The following is an 18695-nucleotide window of genomic DNA, read 5'->3' on the forward strand; positions in this document are numbered from 1 at the left end:
ACAAAGTTTATGGGTTTTGTTGTGGTTGTTGTGATTGTAAACAATATGGTTCCGAGGTCCATTGAGCAGTTGAAAGAATTGGGTACAAAGTGCAGGGTTACGGTAGCTTATTTGCCAACAACGTAATTCAGAAACTGGAAGGACAAGTTGCATAGTTTTTTGAAGTTTGAAAAGCGCAGGTAGGAAAACTTGATAATTTTTCAAAATTTCCAAAAGAGAATAAGTCAAAAACTAATAGGTTTTGCAAAAAAAATTTCTACATACAAAATATAGGTCATAACGTTTTCTTTGTTTTTGTTATTGACAATTTGTTATCAACTCTTCTTTGAAAAAAGTTAAAGCATTTGACATCTGGCGGCTTAATTTTTTCCAATCATTTTTGGAGCTTTCTGTAATTAACTGAATTTCATGGTATTTTCAATTAAAAAAAACAGATTTTCATTCTTTATGCTCCTCGAATTCGATTCTTCAACATTTTTGATAGAAAATGTTAAAAGTGCGACATCGTGGTCGCGTTTTTGTAAAGCTCATTTGCAGAACTTCATAGCATTTGTCAATCCGTGATCTCTACTTTTCCATCTCTTTTTCAATCGAATCTAGAACATTCCAATCCCTATCATCTTATCTCTTTATCAATTTCATCAGGCTCTTCATTGACCCCATTACACTTTGATGTACCTGCAAACCTTAGTCAATGAGATGTTTTGTTTCAGTTTCATCAGAGGGATCTTCTGAACGCTTCAGACACTTCATAACACACTACAAACCACAAAGTATGTCTATGGCTCAATTGTGTCACGTGATGTCTTGCAGCTTTTTGAGAAATGAAAGAAGAAGAAGCTCAAAAGCACAAAGACAGTGTAAAAAAGAAAAAAAACTAAAGGTGAATCAGGAATCATGAAAAAATCAAAGAAAAAGTGCAACTTTATCTCTTTTTTATCATCACCACCAATTGCTCAAATTGTTCCCATTAATGCATGGAAGATGGAGCCAGGTGTGATGTGGTACTTCTCAATTTGTTTGGCTGAAAAGGTCATTGAACAACTGACTTGAAGAATTATGTCAGATTCTTTAAACTTTCACTCTGACAGAACAAAACTAATCTTGCGTAGTTATATCATTCGATTGTTACGTCGAAAATACGGTACCTGGTCTCAACGCGAATGCGTTTTGTTAAATGTGAAAAGGTGTGCGCCTTTTAAGAGTACTGTGATTTCAAACTTTGTGGAATTTTAATCGATTTTTCATAGTTTTTCTCAGGAAATCTATGTTTTTATATTGTTTGATTTTCGTTTTTTTAAAAGTTTATCGAAAATATGATTATCATAAAAAATATGTATATAATATGTTCATCGAAAAAATATACAAAATATTTTATATTATTATTATTGGCAAAAACAAGTACTTAGTTTAAAGAAGCAGTACGATGTGTTTGCACGTAAAATAAAATGCAAGAGTGCACTCAACAGAGCTCACCAACTACCGTAATCATAGAGAATGACGTCTGAATTTTCTTTTTCCGGATCTGTAAACCTGTGGTTTCTTACGTATTTTTTTCTGTAATGTCCATTACATTGGTGTGATCTATAATCGGTTGATAACTGACTGATAAACAAATGAATGAATTTTTCTATAATTCTATAGAACGCTCCAATTTCCACCTTCCACTGTTTATAAAATATTGTTCAAATTTAATCTTCCATCAACAAACTGCATATCAAATTTCTAATAAACAAGAAGAATCGTCCCATTGGGGCTTATCAAAGGGTCACATCTCTTGTGTATGTGCTCACGGAGCCAGCAGCGGGGTCTTAGATAAATGGGGTTGCATCTGGCCAAGGGGGACCCCATCATTTATCAAGGAGCCGATGGGAGGACAAAGAGCAAAGCGGAGATGGAAGGAAGAAGGGAACAACAAGAAGAGAGGAAAGGGATGCATTATGAATTCAATTTGAATTTTAAATGTGACTAATTTATGTTCCTTTAACAAGATGGGAACTGAATGGATTAGCTGTTGCCAATTTCGACTTCATTGAGCACTCATGTACAAGTGTGGAAATGGGGAAATGTAGTAGAACAAATAACAGAGTAAAATTGAAACTTTCACTATTCTAGCTTGATTTGAAAAATTTAACAACACAAACAAAAATGAAAGGAAAACTATTTGGAACAAAACAAAAAAAGAGGAAAAATGAGATAATACGATTGAAATCTGAAGGTTTAAAGGCTTCTCTCTAGATAATAATAATTAAGCAACCGTGTAAGGCTTCGGCTTGACAAGATATCTGAAGGACCGTTTCGCAAGCGAACCACGCGAGAATTTGTGTCGCAATCGTTTAGTGTAGCTCTTTCCTACTTCTGCATCAACCACATTTCGGTATCGGAGAACTGCTTCAATTAGATTGTCTGGTGATTCAACAGGTTGGCTATGGTCAATAATGTTCGTGTTTGTTCTGAAATTAAGAAGTAGATTTTCATTGATTTTGAAGATTGGTTTTGGCAAATACCCTGGAGAGCACTTCTGTGACAATGAGAAATTCGGTTGAGAGTATCGTTCCAGTGGTACATTGGCAGCACGATCGCCAAAGAAGAGGACTCTGAAAAAATTACTTTATTTTTAATTTCATAGAATTTAAACTTTCGCTGAATATTTTTTGCTGGAAAATCGGGTTATCTAGCTTCAAAATTCATGAATTTCGAAATTTGACTTTTGTTTTCAAAAAAAAAAGACACTCGAAAATGTAACTAGCGTAGTAGGTTCAAAAATGTTCCAAAAAAGCGTTTTAAACAGAATATTATCTGTTTTTCGCTTTTTCTGGGTTTTCGGCGAATTTTATTTTTTCGTTGTCTTCGGCTTTTTTTTGCCCCAGCCCTGCTTCTGATTAAGCTTGAAATTTTAATTTTTTAAATATCATCTAGATGCGAAATTTTGCGCCAAAAATACGGTACCTAGTCTGAACACGAAATTGTTTTTGAAATGTGTACTGTAACTTCAAGCTCTTGTTGCTGCTAAATTTTTATTGATTTTTCATTTTTTTCCCCCTAAAAACTACGAAAAATCTATGATAATTCACACTCTTTTACATTTTACAAAAAAACCGGGTACCGATTTTTTTGTGCAAAAATTGAAAATTTTCGCTTCTCGGTAATAGCTACAGGAGCATCGTATCAAATATTTTTTGATAAAAATTACTTTTCTGAAGTAATATCCCAGAGTCTGAGCAATGCTTCTCTAGCAGCCATATCAACAGCAATTGCCAATGATTCTCCAGCACTTTGTCCAACATTCTTCAATTTGTCCGCATAAATTGCAACAACATAGATCGGCTCTGCGCTGTTCTCTCCGGCCGATCGAAGAACTCGTGGCTCAATTTCAGTGACACCGTTAGATTTTAACAAATCAGTTACAACAGCAAGAGGATCGGCAAGTGGGTATATGTCTGCAATTTATGAAATAAAAATATAAATCTGGAAGATAATACCATTACCAGCAAAATCAATATCAACTAGTTGGGGAACTATGAAATCGATCACAAGATTTTTCACTTTTTCATCAGAGAAAACTCCAGCGAGAGCACGGAAAGCGTCGGCTGAGGATTCTTGACTGATCGGGAATTCTTTTGTACGGACAAGGTGGTCGATACCTGAAATTGAAATTATTTTGAAACTAAATATAAAATGCTGAACTGAAAACAAGATACAATTCGTGAGGAAGTCTCACCGAGATGACTAGCAATACCAGCAAGACATTCATCATCCAAAAGATGAGAATCAATTGCTTCAATCAATTCCTCAGGAGCCTTTGCCAAATGGAATCGCAAATATCTTTTAAGCCAAATCGACAGATTTTGCTCTCCACGTTTCACAAGCTCTGCATTATGTTCAGTTCCAACTTCTGCTCCCGGCTGAGCACTTTCTACATTTTCTTCGACGTCGGCTCTTTGAAAAAATGATTCATTTGTAAGCGCCTGAAAAATGAAAATTTTTCAGATTCCTACTTTGAAATATTTTTAACTTACCTTAATATACTGATCCTCGGATATTTCCGGTGCTCCAATTCTGTGTCCAAAAGCATATAGTTCACTGTCGTAATCCCTGCAAATTTTTAATTTGTCTTTATTCTAAAATTTCTCCTGTAAATATAAGCCATTTCCCATTTCTCCCTGTGTTGTGCAGAATAAATAAAAACATAGTGAATCAGTTTAATATACAATAGAAACGAGGTAAAATAATTAATATATATATTTATCATATCAACTTTATTTGTTTCATAACTAAAGAGAAAATTCCTAGATAACACATAAAGGCACTCGATTGGTATGAAGCAGGTTAGAAATCAACGGAAGCAATCAGAATCAAAGCTATACTCTAAATAAATTTAAACCGTCGTAACATACTAACAAAAAGCTCTATATTAAAGAAAATCCGTATAAAAATCTCACAACAAAAAATACATGAGTGAGATGGTCCTGAATCAACAAGTTACATGCGGAATACACCGAATTTGGTTTCTGGGATTGGCTTTTGCAGGGTTGACTGGAAAGCGAGTCCGAGAACCTGGAAAAATTTGGGTTTTTCTAGAAGTGTTTTGAGAAACCATACCTTTCTGGTGTCTTTTGGATCGATAACTCCATCATCCCAAAGACGAGCGGAAGCAAAGTATGGGTGTCCTTCCTTCTCAAACTTTTCCTCGACAGGTTTACGAAGCTCAAGATCTTGCTGATCCGTCCAGTCAGCTCCCTCGCGCTTCTTTTTCTCTTTTTGAACAGTTGAAAGTACATTCGCTGCCTGTTCTCCACCCATTACGGAAATTCGAGAATTAGGCCACATGAACACATATCTGGAAATAGCTAGATTGAAAGTATCCCAACTATATTTTCCAAACCTTGGACTGTATCCTCTTCCACACATTCCGTAGTTTCCAGCTCCGTATGAACCTCCGACGAGAACGGTGATTTTTGGAACCTTTGCACAAGCGACCGCAGTAACTAATTTAGCTCCATGTTTAGCAATTCCGCCGGCTTCAGCATCTCTTCCAACCTAAAAAATTAGATTAAACTCTGTGAATATTGAAAAATTGTCGAATCATACCATGAATCCAGTGATATTTTGAAGGAAAAGAAGAGGAATCTTCCGTTGACAACACAGCTCAATAAAATGAGAACCTTTCATGGCACTTTCAGCAAACAGAACACCATTATTAGCTAGAATTCCTACACGCTGCCCATAAATAGTAGCAAATCCGGTCACAAGCGTCTCTCCATATCTCTCCTTGAATTCGTGGAATCGAGAGCCATCGACAATTCTAGCGATAACCTCGCGGACGTCGTATGTCTTTTTGAGATTAGATCCCACGATTCCGTAAATTTCCTCAGCTGGATACAAAGGCTCATCAGCTGAAAATTTTGAAGAATGAGAATTAGAAACATGAATATTTTACTATTGTAATACCGTTTGGATTGAAGGTCATATGCTCCTCGACTGGTGGTAGTCCCGCGATACAACTTCTTGCCAAGTACAAAGCATGTTTATCATTATGGGCATAATAATCAGTAACACCCGATTCTCCACAGTGAAGATCAGCTCCACCAAGTTCCTCGGCAGAGATCTCTTCTCCAGTTGCAGCTTTCACAAGTGGTGGTCCTCCAAGGAAAACAGTTCCGGTTCCTTTGACAATAATGGCTTGATCAGACATAGCTGGAACGTAAGCTCCTCCTGCTGTACAACTTCCCATAACTACAGCCAATTGTGGAATTCCTTCGCTGCTCATTGTTGCTTGGTTGTAAAAAATTCTTCCGAAATGCTGGCTGTCGGCAAAGATATCTGCTTGGCGTGGAAGATTTGCGCCACCAGAATCTACGAGATAGATACAAGGCAATTTGTTTTCGCGGGCGATTTCTTGTGCACGAAGATGCTTTTTTACGGTGATAGGATAGTATGTTCCTCCCTTGACAGTCGCATCGTTCGCTACAATGACACAAACACGACCAGAAACTATTCCAACTCCAGTGAGAATTCCACCAGATGGGACTTCCTCTTTTCCATACATCTGAAAAGAAACAGTCAATTTCAAATCGGATACGAATATCGTTTACCTCGTATCCAGCAAGTTGACTAAACTCTATGAATGGTGATCCAGCATCGACAATGCCGTCAATTCTTTCTCTTGCAAGCATTTTTCCACGACTGCGGTGTAATTTCACGGCTTTTTCTCCTCCAGCTTGCTCGATTTTAGATATTTTTGCTTTCAAATCTTCCACGAGAACCTTCATTTCAGCAGTGTTAGCAGCAAAATCGTCCGAAGAGTTGTCGATGGAAGTCTTGATAGGAGCCCATTGAAGAGTTGACTTGTCAGCAGAGCAATGATGATTACGTACTTGCACAGAACTGAGATGGGTTAAGAAAATACTTAAACCGCTTGAGTTTCAAGCGATTTTCAATTGCAATTAGCAGCACAGTGAGTCAATACAGTGGGAAATGGGAAACGGCTTTTGTATGACATTTTTCTGAGAAAAAACTTACCAGTTTGGGTATGAAGATCGGGAAATTGCTGGATCAGCTCCAAGAATCTGTCGGCGATGGTAAAGGTCCTTCAGGTATCCTCGCTCCCATCGAGTACGCAGCAACCGGTCTGGAAAACAGATATTGAATATCAAAACTAATAATTGCTCAAACTCACATGACTGAATGGATGTGTTTCTTGAGCCCAAATTTTGAGCCACGTGACGGAACATTACTGCAATTAAAAGCTATGAAAAACATCGATTTGGAATAAAAGACTGTCCAACTCGAAAAATCAGCGTTCAATGGGCAAATTCTGACGAATTCGGCAAGTAAGAAGATTATTAAGATTGCAATAATAATTTTCGCACATTTTTCGAACTAAAAATCGTTGAAATCGTAAAAAATAAAGGGGAAAAACTTATTTGCAAAGTTGATGATAAGAAAAAAACACCGAGCAAAAACTTGACTAAACTGGGCGCACGCGGGATATCGGAGTCTCGTACCCGACAAAACGCGGGCGTTCAAATTAGAGTTTTTGTCATTTCATTAGAATTTTGATATATGCACAGCAGATATCCTTCTAAAGCCGTTCCATAAGTTGTCAGCAAAATATACAATATACAATTAAATGCTGTATTCCACCTCTATGTTCCCTATGAATTCGTTCTAATTTATACAAGTACAACATAATATGTACTTGCATTGATTACAAGTACATGCAATATTTTCTCACACCATTATACTTGAACACCTGAATCATATAATTGACAGCAGTGACTAATTAGAATAACATGCACGTCTTCCTGTCTGAAATTTATCCGGTCATGAACTTTCCAAGTCATGGGAACCTAGGCAAGTGACGTGGTTATCTAACTAGCCAGTTAGATAACCACGTCACTTGTGCTAAGGTCCTTCCGGTACGCAATCGTATTCTATCTACTAATTAATAATAATTTTCTCATAGCCATTAAATATTTAACTTTCAGAATATTCAAAATGTCAATTTGATAAATCGAATTTAAGATGTTAAGAAAATATTAAATTCAGAAAAAAAATTATCTTCAAAATTCAATACCGTACCGTTCAATTTTTAATAAACATATGTTCTATAGCCCAATTTGATACACCAATTACTCTCAGCAACTCTTCATTTATCTTTTAGGCATTAGGACCTTATAAGGTGGTACCAAAATTTTCAGCCACCTGGCTAATTCTAGCAAGTTCCGTATAAGTAAAAGGTATAAATCAGAAAACTTAAGAATTTGAAAATATCCACAACTGCTTAAAAATTCAATTAAAGTTGTAAAATTAATCCTAACTCCTTGTGCTGTACAAAACCCATTTTATGGAAACATTCAGAATCCCCAATACTTTTTCTCTTTTCTCACATGACCTTATAGTTTATCTTCCGAATGCTGAATGTTTTTTCTTCAGTACAAATGTTTTGAATACCTAGGTAACCTCGAGTATGAGAAACAACATTAACAATGTTTTGGGAGAAACATGTAGTTTTGTACGTCCGGTCCAGTGAGAGTTTTCAACTTATTTTGGAAGAAATTTTTTTTTGACAAAATTTTGCAATTTCCCACGCAGAAATACGGTATGCCCCGTATCTCGCCACGAACATAATATTTTAAATTGACGGAAAGGTGTGCGCCTTTAAGAAGCACAGTAACCATTTTCCGGTTTTTTTTTTGAAATTGCCTTTGATTTTTACTTTTTTCTCCCAAAAACGAGAAATTTAATATAATCCATCAAAATCTTTGTGAACGAGAGAAATATAGTGAAAAACTCAAAGAAAATTGCGAAATGGATTACTGTACTCCATAAAGGCGCACATCTTTTCGAAAAATCGTGAAAAATTGCATCTGACCAACAGTTTTGCGTGGAATCTTCCTAGATTCAAATTTCCTATGAGTCATAAAACTATCATTTTATCGGACAATAACTACACGTGTACCTTGTTTCCATATGTTCTACCAATATAATTTGTGTTCATATGTGGCCAGGTACGGGAAATTAGAACACGGACTGATTTAGGAAGGTTCAAATTCGAGAACAATGGACGACTTGCTGCACGAAAACGTGGATTATTCTGAAACCGCCTATGTGATCACTATCGATTTAGCACTTCGGTTTTCTTTTTCCGTTTTCCTTTATATTCCGTATTGTATGCCGACAATAACGCTTTTTCTTTGTATAAACATTTCCAGAAGCAGAGCAAATTTGTTTATTCCAGAATTGACTGAATATTGAAATAATGTTTACAGACATACTGTAGATTTTTTTCTATTCAAACATGAATACAGTTTTTCGTATTTTTAATCTTCAGATAAGTTTTGTGTGTGTTTTTGAGAATAATATTTAAAAAAGATAAGCAAATATCAGAACTACGGTAAGCGAAGGGGTACGGTCGTCAATTGCGGACTTCCGAGCTGTGCACGGCGCCAAAATTTATTTTGAGTTTTAAAATGATTTTCTTTGTTTTTTTTTCTTTTTTTGACACGATAAGAACATTTTTCTGTATTTCTAATATTTTAAATGAGATCGTAATAAGTTTATTTAGCTCCATCACATTATTTTCGGAATATTCATCGCTTGAAAACGGCGTAAAATAGGTTCCAAGTAAATCATTGCAAACAAATCTCCGTTTATCGTTCTAACAAAGTTTTTCGTTCACTTTCTTATGTAAATCGTTTTCCCCACTTCTTCTTCACGGGAATGATCAATTGAAAGGCCATAAATTGGTTGTTTTCTCCACATTTCGCAACCAACATGCAGCTGTCGGATAGGCAATAAAATAATGTAATCAATGAGTTTTCCGATTTATCCTAACAGTTCTTTTTCTAGTGTTCCTATTCGAAAAAAGTACTGTTATCCTTCTTTTTGGACCGCCCATCTCAGGTGTCAAGACAATCGCAACACACTCAGAAAATGGGCGGAGTATGCCACCCGGCCTTCATTCGTCGCTCCTTGTCTTCTCCATTTTCGTTTTTTTCCTGTTCTCCGTTCTTTTTTTGTACTTTTGTGATAATGCTGAAGTGTTCTTTTTTTTCGCTTAACCGCATCTCTTGATTTAATTCATATTTTCTTTCAGATTCATGTACAATAACACCAAGAGCTGCTCTAACAACTAATAATAACAGAATCTCGAACAGCGAACACAACAATGCGAGTTCTTCTAATTTTACTCGCGTTTTTTGCGCCAATCGCCAGTCAACTTATGGGTGGAGAATGCGGAAGGGAAGGTGCTTGCTCCGTCAATGGAAAATGCTATAATGGAAAACTGATTGAGACATACTGGTGCCGGTAAGCATATATTTCATTCTCCCATGTCAATGTTATTCATCCGCTTTCTCATGAACCGTGACGAAAAGAACAAAAAAAAGAAAGTTTGGGCAGGTGGTGGTGGTGGGAAACAGGCGATAGATAAACAAAAGCTTGGTGTAGAGAACATTTTGAATAATATCCGAAAGTTGAATTATCACTGTCCATATTTCCCTCTAAGACATCATTAAACGCCACCCGGCTTGCAGAATGGGAACACAATGAACAGCAGGAGGCTGTCACAATGTAAAATCTCGTAAATCGTTCGGGAAATCTAAAAAATTGTTATTTAGTTTTCCCTTTTCTCTACAAACAATTCATTTTTCTTATCAATAACTTTGAGTTCCAAAGGCAAAATTTACAGCCGTTTACAGCCATCTTCCCAGGGTTGTCGGCGAATTTATATGGACGTTCATAAAACAATTGGATTAGCGTGTCGGTTCTTTAATCTTGTCTTTTCTTATTACTATCTAGCTCGTTTGATTAGTTATACAGAGAGTATCAACGTATTTATCGATAGGAAAATTGCGCCATGATGCTCTAAAATACATAAAATCGCTCGATTTATCTGAAAATAACACTTATTTCAGCTTAAAAATGTGAGAAAATGGTCCAAAATTGTCTGAAAGTTGTTGAGTGAATTATCGAGATTTGTTTTCTGATCACTTTCACGAATATATCAGCTGAAAAATTGTTATTTTCAAGTAAATCGATATATTTTGCCACGATTTTTGATTAAAAATACTGTAATTTATTGATTGTCACCCACCACTGGCCCACAGTCATAAATTGTCTCAATTGAATTACTTTTCAGTTTAAAAATAATTTAATCAAATTTACAGTTGCAAAAAAGGATTCGGAGGTGCTTTCTGTGAACGTGAATGCGATTTGGATTGTAAACGAGGCGAGAAGTGCATCTACGATGTTTATGGTGAAAATCCGACGTGTATCTGTCAAGGTAATTTTGTGAATCCTAAAATCTGTTAAATATCATAATATTTTGCCCGAAACGACCTATTTTCATAATGGGACTTCTCAAATCTTTAAATCAAATTATCGCCTTTTTGCATAGTTTGATAAATACTTTATCTCGATTCAAGTGTATTCTAATCAATCATTTTAAGATTTTAAACGTTTCAAATTCAAAATTTTGTTCCATGTTTTACTTCCACCTTTTTCTTCATCTGCCCTTTTTCATAGCGGCAATCTTTTTCACCACATCATCCATCATCACACTGCGAGTGTATTTTTCTTTGATTGTGCCCGACTTGTACGCAATTTTTTGTTTCAGGATATATCAAAATTTCGAAAACTTATTAGGGAAAACACGCGACCATACGTATAATAATTCTCCCGGGAGATCCCAACATTGACAAATTGTACCGCATTCGTGGTATCCTATTTTTCATTTCTACGCTCTCAAAATGACCGCTAGTGATAGATAGCTTCTACTAGGTCATATTCGCACATCTTCATCGCCTTTGTCATGCGATTTATTGCAAATGTTCGGTTTCATTGCGCGGGGGCAGTAGTATAAATCAAGCAGATGTTGTTACACAGACAGCCATGAGAAAATATTTATAAGTTTTATTATTCAGATTGCGAAGACGAGACTCCTCCAACAGAACGTACTCAAAAAGGCTGTGAAGAAGGCTATGGAGGTGAGTAAAGTTTGGATAATGTATGATTACTAATAGTCAATGACTTTGTATCACAATTATTGTTGTTTTGAGCAACAATTGACAGCTATTTTAATTTTTAAAAAGTTGCAAAATTGTTTTTTTTTCAATTTTATATTTTTCGAAAACACAAAGGACCAATGAAATTATCAGATTTTAAAAAATATAGTAAAAAATAAATTAAATATATTTAATTTAATTTAACATATTCTAATAAGAAATGCGCGAGATCCAAGTCTCCCACTGTGATAACTTTTTCCATCTGTTGTCGGAACCGATTTGATCTCAAATAAATCAAAATATTGCGTGTTCTTTTTCTCTATTTTACCGTAATGAGATTGACACCTTTCTCATCTCAAAGGAAATAATCGGCGGTTGGGGGTAATGAGGTGTGAATGGCTATTAGGAAAAACAAACTTCCGCCGGAATTTGAATTTAAATTCCACTTTTTTTAAAAAGAAGACAAAGGCCTATCCGTGATTAATACATTAATATTTTCAGGTCCTGACTGCAAAACTCCTCTATTTTCGGGAGTAAATCCATGCGATTCGGATCCTTGCAACAACGGACTCTGCTATCCATTCTATGGTGGATTTCAGTGCATATGCAACAATGGATATGGAGGATCGTATTGTGAAGAAGGAATCGATCATTGTGCTCAAAATGAATGCGCAGAAGGTTCAACGTGTGTCAATAGTGTATACAACTATTACTGTGATTGCCCAATTGGAAAATCCGGTCGATATTGTGAACGAACTGAATGTGCTTTGATGGGAAACATTTGCAATCATGGAAGATGTATTCCGAACAGAGATGAAGACAAGAACTTCAGATGTGTATGCGACTCGGGATACGAGGGAGAATTTTGCAATAAGGATAAAAACGAATGCCTCATCGAAGAAACGTGTGTTAACAACTCTACATGTTTCAATTTGCACGGTGATTTTACTTGTACCTGTAAACCTGGATACGCTGGAAAGTATTGCGAGGAGGCTATCGACATGTGCAAGGATTACGTTTGCCAAAATGATGGATACTGTGCCCATGACTCGAATCAGATGCCAATTTGTTATTGCGAACAAGGATTCACTGGACAACGATGTGAGATTGAGTGTCCTTCAGGATTCGGGGGAATTCATTGTGATCTTCCACTACAGAGACCACACTGCTCTCGGAGCAATGGAACGTGTTACAACGATGGAAGATGTATAAATGGTTTCTGTGTCTGTGAACCTGATTATATTGGAGATCGATGTGAGATTAATAGGAAAGATTTCAAGTTCCCAGATATTCAGTCATGCAAATACAATCCGTGTGTGAATAATGCGACTTGTATCGATCTCAAAAACAGTGGATATTCATGTCATTGTCCGCTTGGATTCTATGGATTGAACTGCGAGCAACATTTGTGTAAGTTCGAAAATTTTATTTTTATATACGACAAACGCGCCTTTAAAGAGTACTGTAGTTTCAAACGGTGAAATTTTCATCAATTTTTCAGCTTTTTAACATCAAATCTACATAGACTACACAGACTTAAATTTTGAAAAATCAATGGCAATCCCGGAGCAAGGAGAGTTTTTAAACTACAGTACTCTTTAGGAGCGCACATTTTTTCGCATTTAACAAAATTTTTGTCGTGGCGAGACCTGATACCGTATTTTTAGCTCAAGATTACTAGGCAGCATTCTTAATATCAACAAACTTCAGTGTGCACTCCAACTACATGTGCTAACGGAGGTACTTGTGAAGGTGTGAATGGCGTTATCAGATGTAACTGCCCCAACGGATTCTCTGGAGATTACTGCGAAATAAAGGATAGACAGTTATGCTCCAGACATCCATGCAAGAACGGAGGAGTTTGTAAGAATACTGGATATTGCGAATGCCAATATGGATACACTGGACCCACTTGTGAAGAAGTTCTAGTTATCGAGAAATCAAAAGAGACGTTAGTTTTCTTGGATACTATAAAGAATGCAGCCCAGAAAAATAATTTATTGAAGTAAAAAGCGGTTTCAATGAAATAAATACCTAATTTTAGCTCAAATCTCTAATTTTGCCAGCTTCGGTTTGTGTGACACGGGGAAGGTGTTAAATAAAATTTCTTTAGCTAAAATAAGGCTGTCTTTTTCCAAGATTTGAACTGCCATGATTTATTTGGAATTATTTTTTTGAGCCACTTGGAGTATAATGACGATGAAGATAAAATTCCTTCAAAATTTGTATTCAAGGTATTAAATGTGAACATTTCAGTGTCATTCGTGATCTATGCGAGCAACGAAAGTGTATGGATCTTGCTTCCAATGGTATTTGCAACCCGGAATGCAATTTGGAAGAATGTAATTTTGATGGAGGTGATTGCTCAGGAGGGCAAAGACCATTCTCCAAATGTCAATACCCTGCAAGATGTGCTGATCAATTCGCAAATGGAGTCTGTAATCAGGAATGCAATAATGAAGAATGTCTTTACGATGGATTGGACTGTCAATCAGAGTTATTTCGATGCCCAGCTCATATTCGGAAACATTGTATTGAAAGACGAGGCGATGGAGTTTGTAATTTAGAATGCAGTTTCATTGGATGTGGTTTTGACGGTGGAGATTGCAATAACGGAACAGAAGCAATAATCCTCAGTGATATTCGTATAAAAGTTCAAATTGATCCTATTGAATTCCAAGCTACCGGAGGAGAAACACTAATGCAAATCAGTGCAAATCTTCGAGCAACCGTACGTATTCAACGGGATGAACTTGGACCTCTTGTATTCAGATGGGATGGTGAACATGAAATGGAAAGAGTTGAGATGAATAGTAGCAAGCTCGAAGATCAATTTGTACTTTCGCATCACGTTCGCAGGTATCGGCAAGCTGTTGTCACTGGAATTGTCTTGTATTTGGAAGTCGAAGAAATATGTAAACCCGAGTTTTGCCGATTTTCAACAGCGCAAAGTGTCGTTGATTTGATTGCTGCTGGACTTGTGAAGTCTGATGTAAGTTATTTTTATGTGGAGTACGGCACCGGGCTGGAAACAAAATAATTTGGACCGAAATAACAAAAAAAATTAAATTTGTGAAAAATCCAAAAAGGTAGATTTCCGGTTCACTTTTCACTTTTTAGAAGAAAATCATCCGCGTTTTGCTAAAAATATTTGTAAAACATAAAAAAATGTTTGAAGTACAGAAAATTAGTTTTTGAATCCAAAACCAAAAAAACAATTTTTCGTCAAAATATCAAAAAGTCCCAGCACTGGTGGGGCTTAAAATCTATTTTTATGGTGATAAAATGACCAAATATAATTTTTAAAAATTAGAAAAATTTTATAGTATATTTCGAGCCAAAAAGCGGTGAACCTTTAATTGTTTGAGTTATGGAAAATAATAATTAAAACATTTTCAGGGTCGTATGTCTCTGGGTCTCCCAATTACGGAAGCAATGGTAGCTGTTCCAAAGAGAAACGAAATCGATGAAGGATGGTCTCGCAGTCAAGTTATTCTGTTTGCATGTATTGCATTTTTGGCTTTTGGAACTGTTGTCGCTGGTGTTATCGCAAAGAATGGTCCAGAAAGAAGTAGAAAAAGAAAAATGGTGAACGCAACAGTCTGGATGCCTCCGATGGAATCAACGAACGAGAAAGGTCGTCGGAATCAGTCAAATCATTCGAGTCAGTGCTCTCTTCTTGACAATTCTGCCTACTATCACCCCAATACCAAGAGACACTGTAGCGATTATAGTACCGGCTACAATGGAGAACAATATTCACAGATTTATCCACAAACTCTCGCAAATGGATATCCCGGTGATTACAACGAATTGAACTTTGACTTTCAATCTGAGACGTTCGCACCAGCTGATCTACCAGCCGACGAAATGTGAGTGAATCTTTATAGTTTTATTATAATTATTGTTATGTTTCTTTCAGCCCTCTCCATGTTCAAGCTGCAGGACCAGATGCGATTACAGCTCCAATCACAAATGAGTCAGTCAATCAAGTGGATTCAAAGTATAGACGACGAGTTCTGCACTGGCTTGCTGCCAATGTCAGAGGAAAACCGGAAGATGTCATTACAACAGAGGCAATTCGATGCTTGAAGGCTGGAGCCGATGTGAATGCAAGAGATTGTGATGAGAATACTGCTCTGATGCTAGCTGTTCGTGCACACCGTGTCAGACTTTCCGTAGTGCTTCTTCGTGAAGGAGCTAATCCAACAATATTCAATAATTCGGAGCGAAGTGCCCTTCATGAGGCTGTTGTCAACAAGGATCTGCGTATTCTGCGGCATCTTCTCACTGATAAACGTCTTCTCAAAGAAATTGATGAATTGGACCGGAATGGTATGACTGCATTGATGCTAGTAGCACGTGAACTCGGAAAACATCAAGTGGAGATGGCAGAGCTTCTTCTTTCAAAAGGAGCAAAACTTGATTACGATGGTGCTGCTAGAAAAGATTCCAACAAGTATAAAGGACGAACAGCTCTTCATTACGCAGCGATGCACGATAACGAGGAAATGGTAATAATGCTGGTCCGACGAAGCTCTAATAAGGACAAACAGGACGAAGACGGAAGAACACCGATAATGCTTGCCGCTAAGGAAGGATGTGAAAAGACGGTGCAATATTTGGCTCTTAATGATGCTAGTTTGGGTATAGTCGATTCAATGGACATGACTGCTGCTCAAGTTGCTGAAGCCAGCTACCATCATGAACTTGCGGCTTTTCTTCGCCAAGTGGCAAACGAACGGCATCGTAATGATATCATGCGACAGCAAATAGTCAAGTCAGGTCATGGTGCTAAGTCTGGGCGACAAACTGTGAAGAATATCAAAAGAGCAGGATCTCGAAAAACGCCAACAAGTGCAGCATCGTCTCGCGAAACAAATCATCTGACACCACCACCGTCTGATGGATCGTTCTCATCTCCGTCTCCACATTATTATCCGACGACTACATCGACACCGAATCGAATGGAAACAAGTCCGGAGTACATGTTTAACCATGAAATGGTGGGTAGATGATTATTAAAATGTTTAAGAAAATTAAATAATTTGTTTTAGGCACCACCGGTCAATGCGATGTGGTATACTACACCACCTCCTTATCAAGATCCAAACTATCGTCATGTGCCTCCAAATACTGCATTTCAAAATGCAGAGCAAATGAATGGCTCCTTCTACTGTTAATCTATTTAATTCATTAATTTTTCATTTATTGACTGTATCCCGGATGTTTCTTGTCCTCCCAACATATCTCCTAACTGCTCGGTTCATTTTAAATATGCTCATCTCACTACATCACCCAGACACTGGTCCCCACAGAGTTTTTTGTATACTATTTCGGGTCATTTTTCTTATTCTAGACTAATATTGTAAGCTATAAGTTGTAGAATAATTATTGATCCAAATCAGATTAAGAGTATAAGCTTTGTTTTTTCTCCTTTTCTTTATAACTTGTTACAATTTTTGAAATTCCCTTTTTTGACAGGCTTTTATTACACTGTAACTGTGTTTCTTATCTTGCAAACATTTAATGAATTGTAATTCTTTAGTATCTTGAGGGCTTTTTGTTTTTCGAATTATTGAAGCTCAAAGTTCCAGTTTTACTACGATCCAGCGAATTCTCCTCATTTCGATCCGATGCAATTGACTTCAGATCAATATTGGTTGCCTGAAAGAAATAATTGTGAGCATTTTTGTCAAAAAACAGAGAACTCACCATTCTCGAGGCTCCCGTTCCAGGAGCAGTACTTGGTGATGGACACGTAGATTGATTAAACCAAACCAAAGGTTCTTTCAGAGTCAACTTACAGCCTCGAGCGTAGTCCGTGATAGCTTCTCGCAGAACACTGAAAATTGGAAATTTATTGGAATAAAAACTTTTTCTGCACTTTATAGAATAAAAAAATCATGAATTTACCCGAATTTAACCTCCGAATCGTAGACCAAATTGTCCAAGTAGATGGAAATCACCTTGAACATCGGATGTTTTTCATATGCTGAAAATAAATTAATGAATTTATGTAATTTTTTAAATAATTACTTTTCAATTTGGTGAACAATTCCTGCTTCTTTGCATAGGCATCTGGACGAGTGAGTCCTTTCCAATCAATCAATGTGGTGTCGACAAGATCAATGAACTGAAAACAATATTCATGAAAAGCATCTTTTACCAAAAATCTATTGAATTGTATCCTTTCTCCACCTCTGCCAAATATACATCTACATAAAATTGCAACTTACCATAAAGAACCAACTTTCATAATCATCTCTCCGACCAAGTTCTTCACATCGATGTGATGCTCTTGAACAGTACCTCGGAGTTCCAATCATTTTAGTCTTTGGCCGTGGTGGACGAACTTGACCATTCGGGAGACGATACTTTCTGGCGAGTCCAAAATCGAGTACATAAATTGTTTCGCTTTTGGATCCATAGCCGATACAGTAATTGGCTGGTTTGATGTCTCTATGAAGGAACCCGATTTGGTGAAAGTCGTGAATTGCCTGAAAATTTAGATTTTGTCTACATTGAGCCCTCAAAAATATTATACCTTCATTGTCTGGAGCCCACATTGGAGAATTGTCGACGGTGGGATGTCAGATGGTTTGTACTTCATCTTTAATTCTTCCAAAGATGGTCCGACAATCGTCATCACAATCCACTGAAAACATAAGTCTGTGACTTAAAAAAAGAGCATGGCGCAACATCCTTATTTCTACACAGCACCCAAAAAGTGTTTTTTCCTCTTAGAATAGTGTATATAAACACGAAATAATAGGGATGGGGTTACTGTACTTCTTAAAGGCACACACATGGTTCGCAGCCTCGGCACTTCGTTCGTGACGAGACCTTTATGAGGAAATATAATACCTTCCAAACCGGTGATTGACCAAAATCAATGAGCTCGGAAAAGTGCTCCTTGCATTGGGCATCACATTTCGAGTACGATTCCATTACATTTCGTTCGATTTTCAATCGAGATGAATGTTTGCTGGCGAACTTCAGTTCTGTTTTCATTGCATACTCCTGAAAATGTTCTATCATAGAATGTTTTAAAGTTCAGAAAAACCAACTTTATCATCAATTGCGAAACCTTCCTCATTGACTTTCATAACTTTGTTCACAGTACCATATCCACCTTTGCCGAGCTCTACAATAACTTTCCAGCTGAAAATGTTAATGTGTGTT

General features: G+C 36.8%; 4 protein-coding genes across 4 annotated transcripts; 1 reads left to right on the top strand and 3 right to left on the bottom strand.

Annotated features, from left to right (window-relative positions):
* Positions 1-1670: 1670 nt before the first annotated feature.
* mrpl-44 (Large ribosomal subunit protein mL44) lies at positions 1671-6736 on the bottom strand. The gene is made up of 8 exons (NM_066611.6): positions 6680-6736; positions 6523-6631; positions 4020-4095; positions 3722-3968; positions 3489-3644; positions 3194-3440; positions 2508-2597; positions 1671-2453 (listed from the first exon to the last, which is right to left on the bottom strand). The coding sequence occupies exons 1-8, from the start codon at positions 6732-6734 to the stop codon at positions 2249-2251; spliced, it is 1185 nt and encodes a 394-aa protein (NP_499012.2). The 5' UTR covers positions 6735-6736; the 3' UTR covers positions 1671-2248.
* mccc-2 (putative methylcrotonoyl-CoA carboxylase beta chain, mitochondrial) lies at positions 4105-6736 on the bottom strand. The gene is made up of 8 exons (NM_001382956.1): positions 6680-6736; positions 6523-6631; positions 6096-6387; positions 5452-6049; positions 5092-5396; positions 4886-5040; positions 4603-4840; positions 4105-4557 (listed from the first exon to the last, which is right to left on the bottom strand). The coding sequence occupies exons 1-8, from the start codon at positions 6732-6734 to the stop codon at positions 4483-4485; spliced, it is 1827 nt and encodes a 608-aa protein (NP_001369836.1). The 5' UTR covers positions 6735-6736; the 3' UTR covers positions 4105-4482.
* A 2865-nt stretch (positions 6737-9601) lies between these two features.
* Positions 9602-17059, top strand: glp-1 (glp-1/Notch intracellular domain). The gene is made up of 9 exons (NM_066613.5): positions 9602-9813; positions 10674-10789; positions 11430-11492; positions 12012-12920; positions 13221-13461; positions 13767-14502; positions 14910-15382; positions 15433-16516; positions 16568-17059. Exons 1-9 carry the CDS (start codon positions 9674-9676, stop codon positions 16691-16693), a joined length of 3888 nt encoding a protein of 1295 aa, NP_499014.1. The 5' UTR covers positions 9602-9673; the 3' UTR covers positions 16694-17059.
* On the bottom strand, positions 17042-18673 carry ZK507.1 (Putative serine/threonine-protein kinase ZK507.1). The gene is made up of 8 exons (NM_066614.3): positions 18581-18673; positions 18378-18533; positions 18058-18168; positions 17750-18010; positions 17550-17646; positions 17427-17505; positions 17226-17355; positions 17042-17177 (listed from the first exon to the last, which is right to left on the bottom strand). The coding sequence occupies exons 1-8, from the start codon at positions 18617-18619 to the stop codon at positions 17055-17057; spliced, it is 996 nt and encodes a 331-aa protein (NP_499015.2). The 5' UTR covers positions 18620-18673; the 3' UTR covers positions 17042-17054.
* Between the last annotated feature and the right edge of the window lie 22 nt (positions 18674-18695).

Source organism: Caenorhabditis elegans, chromosome III (assembly GCF_000002985.6).
Source record: "Caenorhabditis elegans chromosome III".
Classification (NCBI taxonomy): domain Eukaryota; kingdom Metazoa; phylum Nematoda; class Chromadorea; order Rhabditida; family Rhabditidae; genus Caenorhabditis; species Caenorhabditis elegans.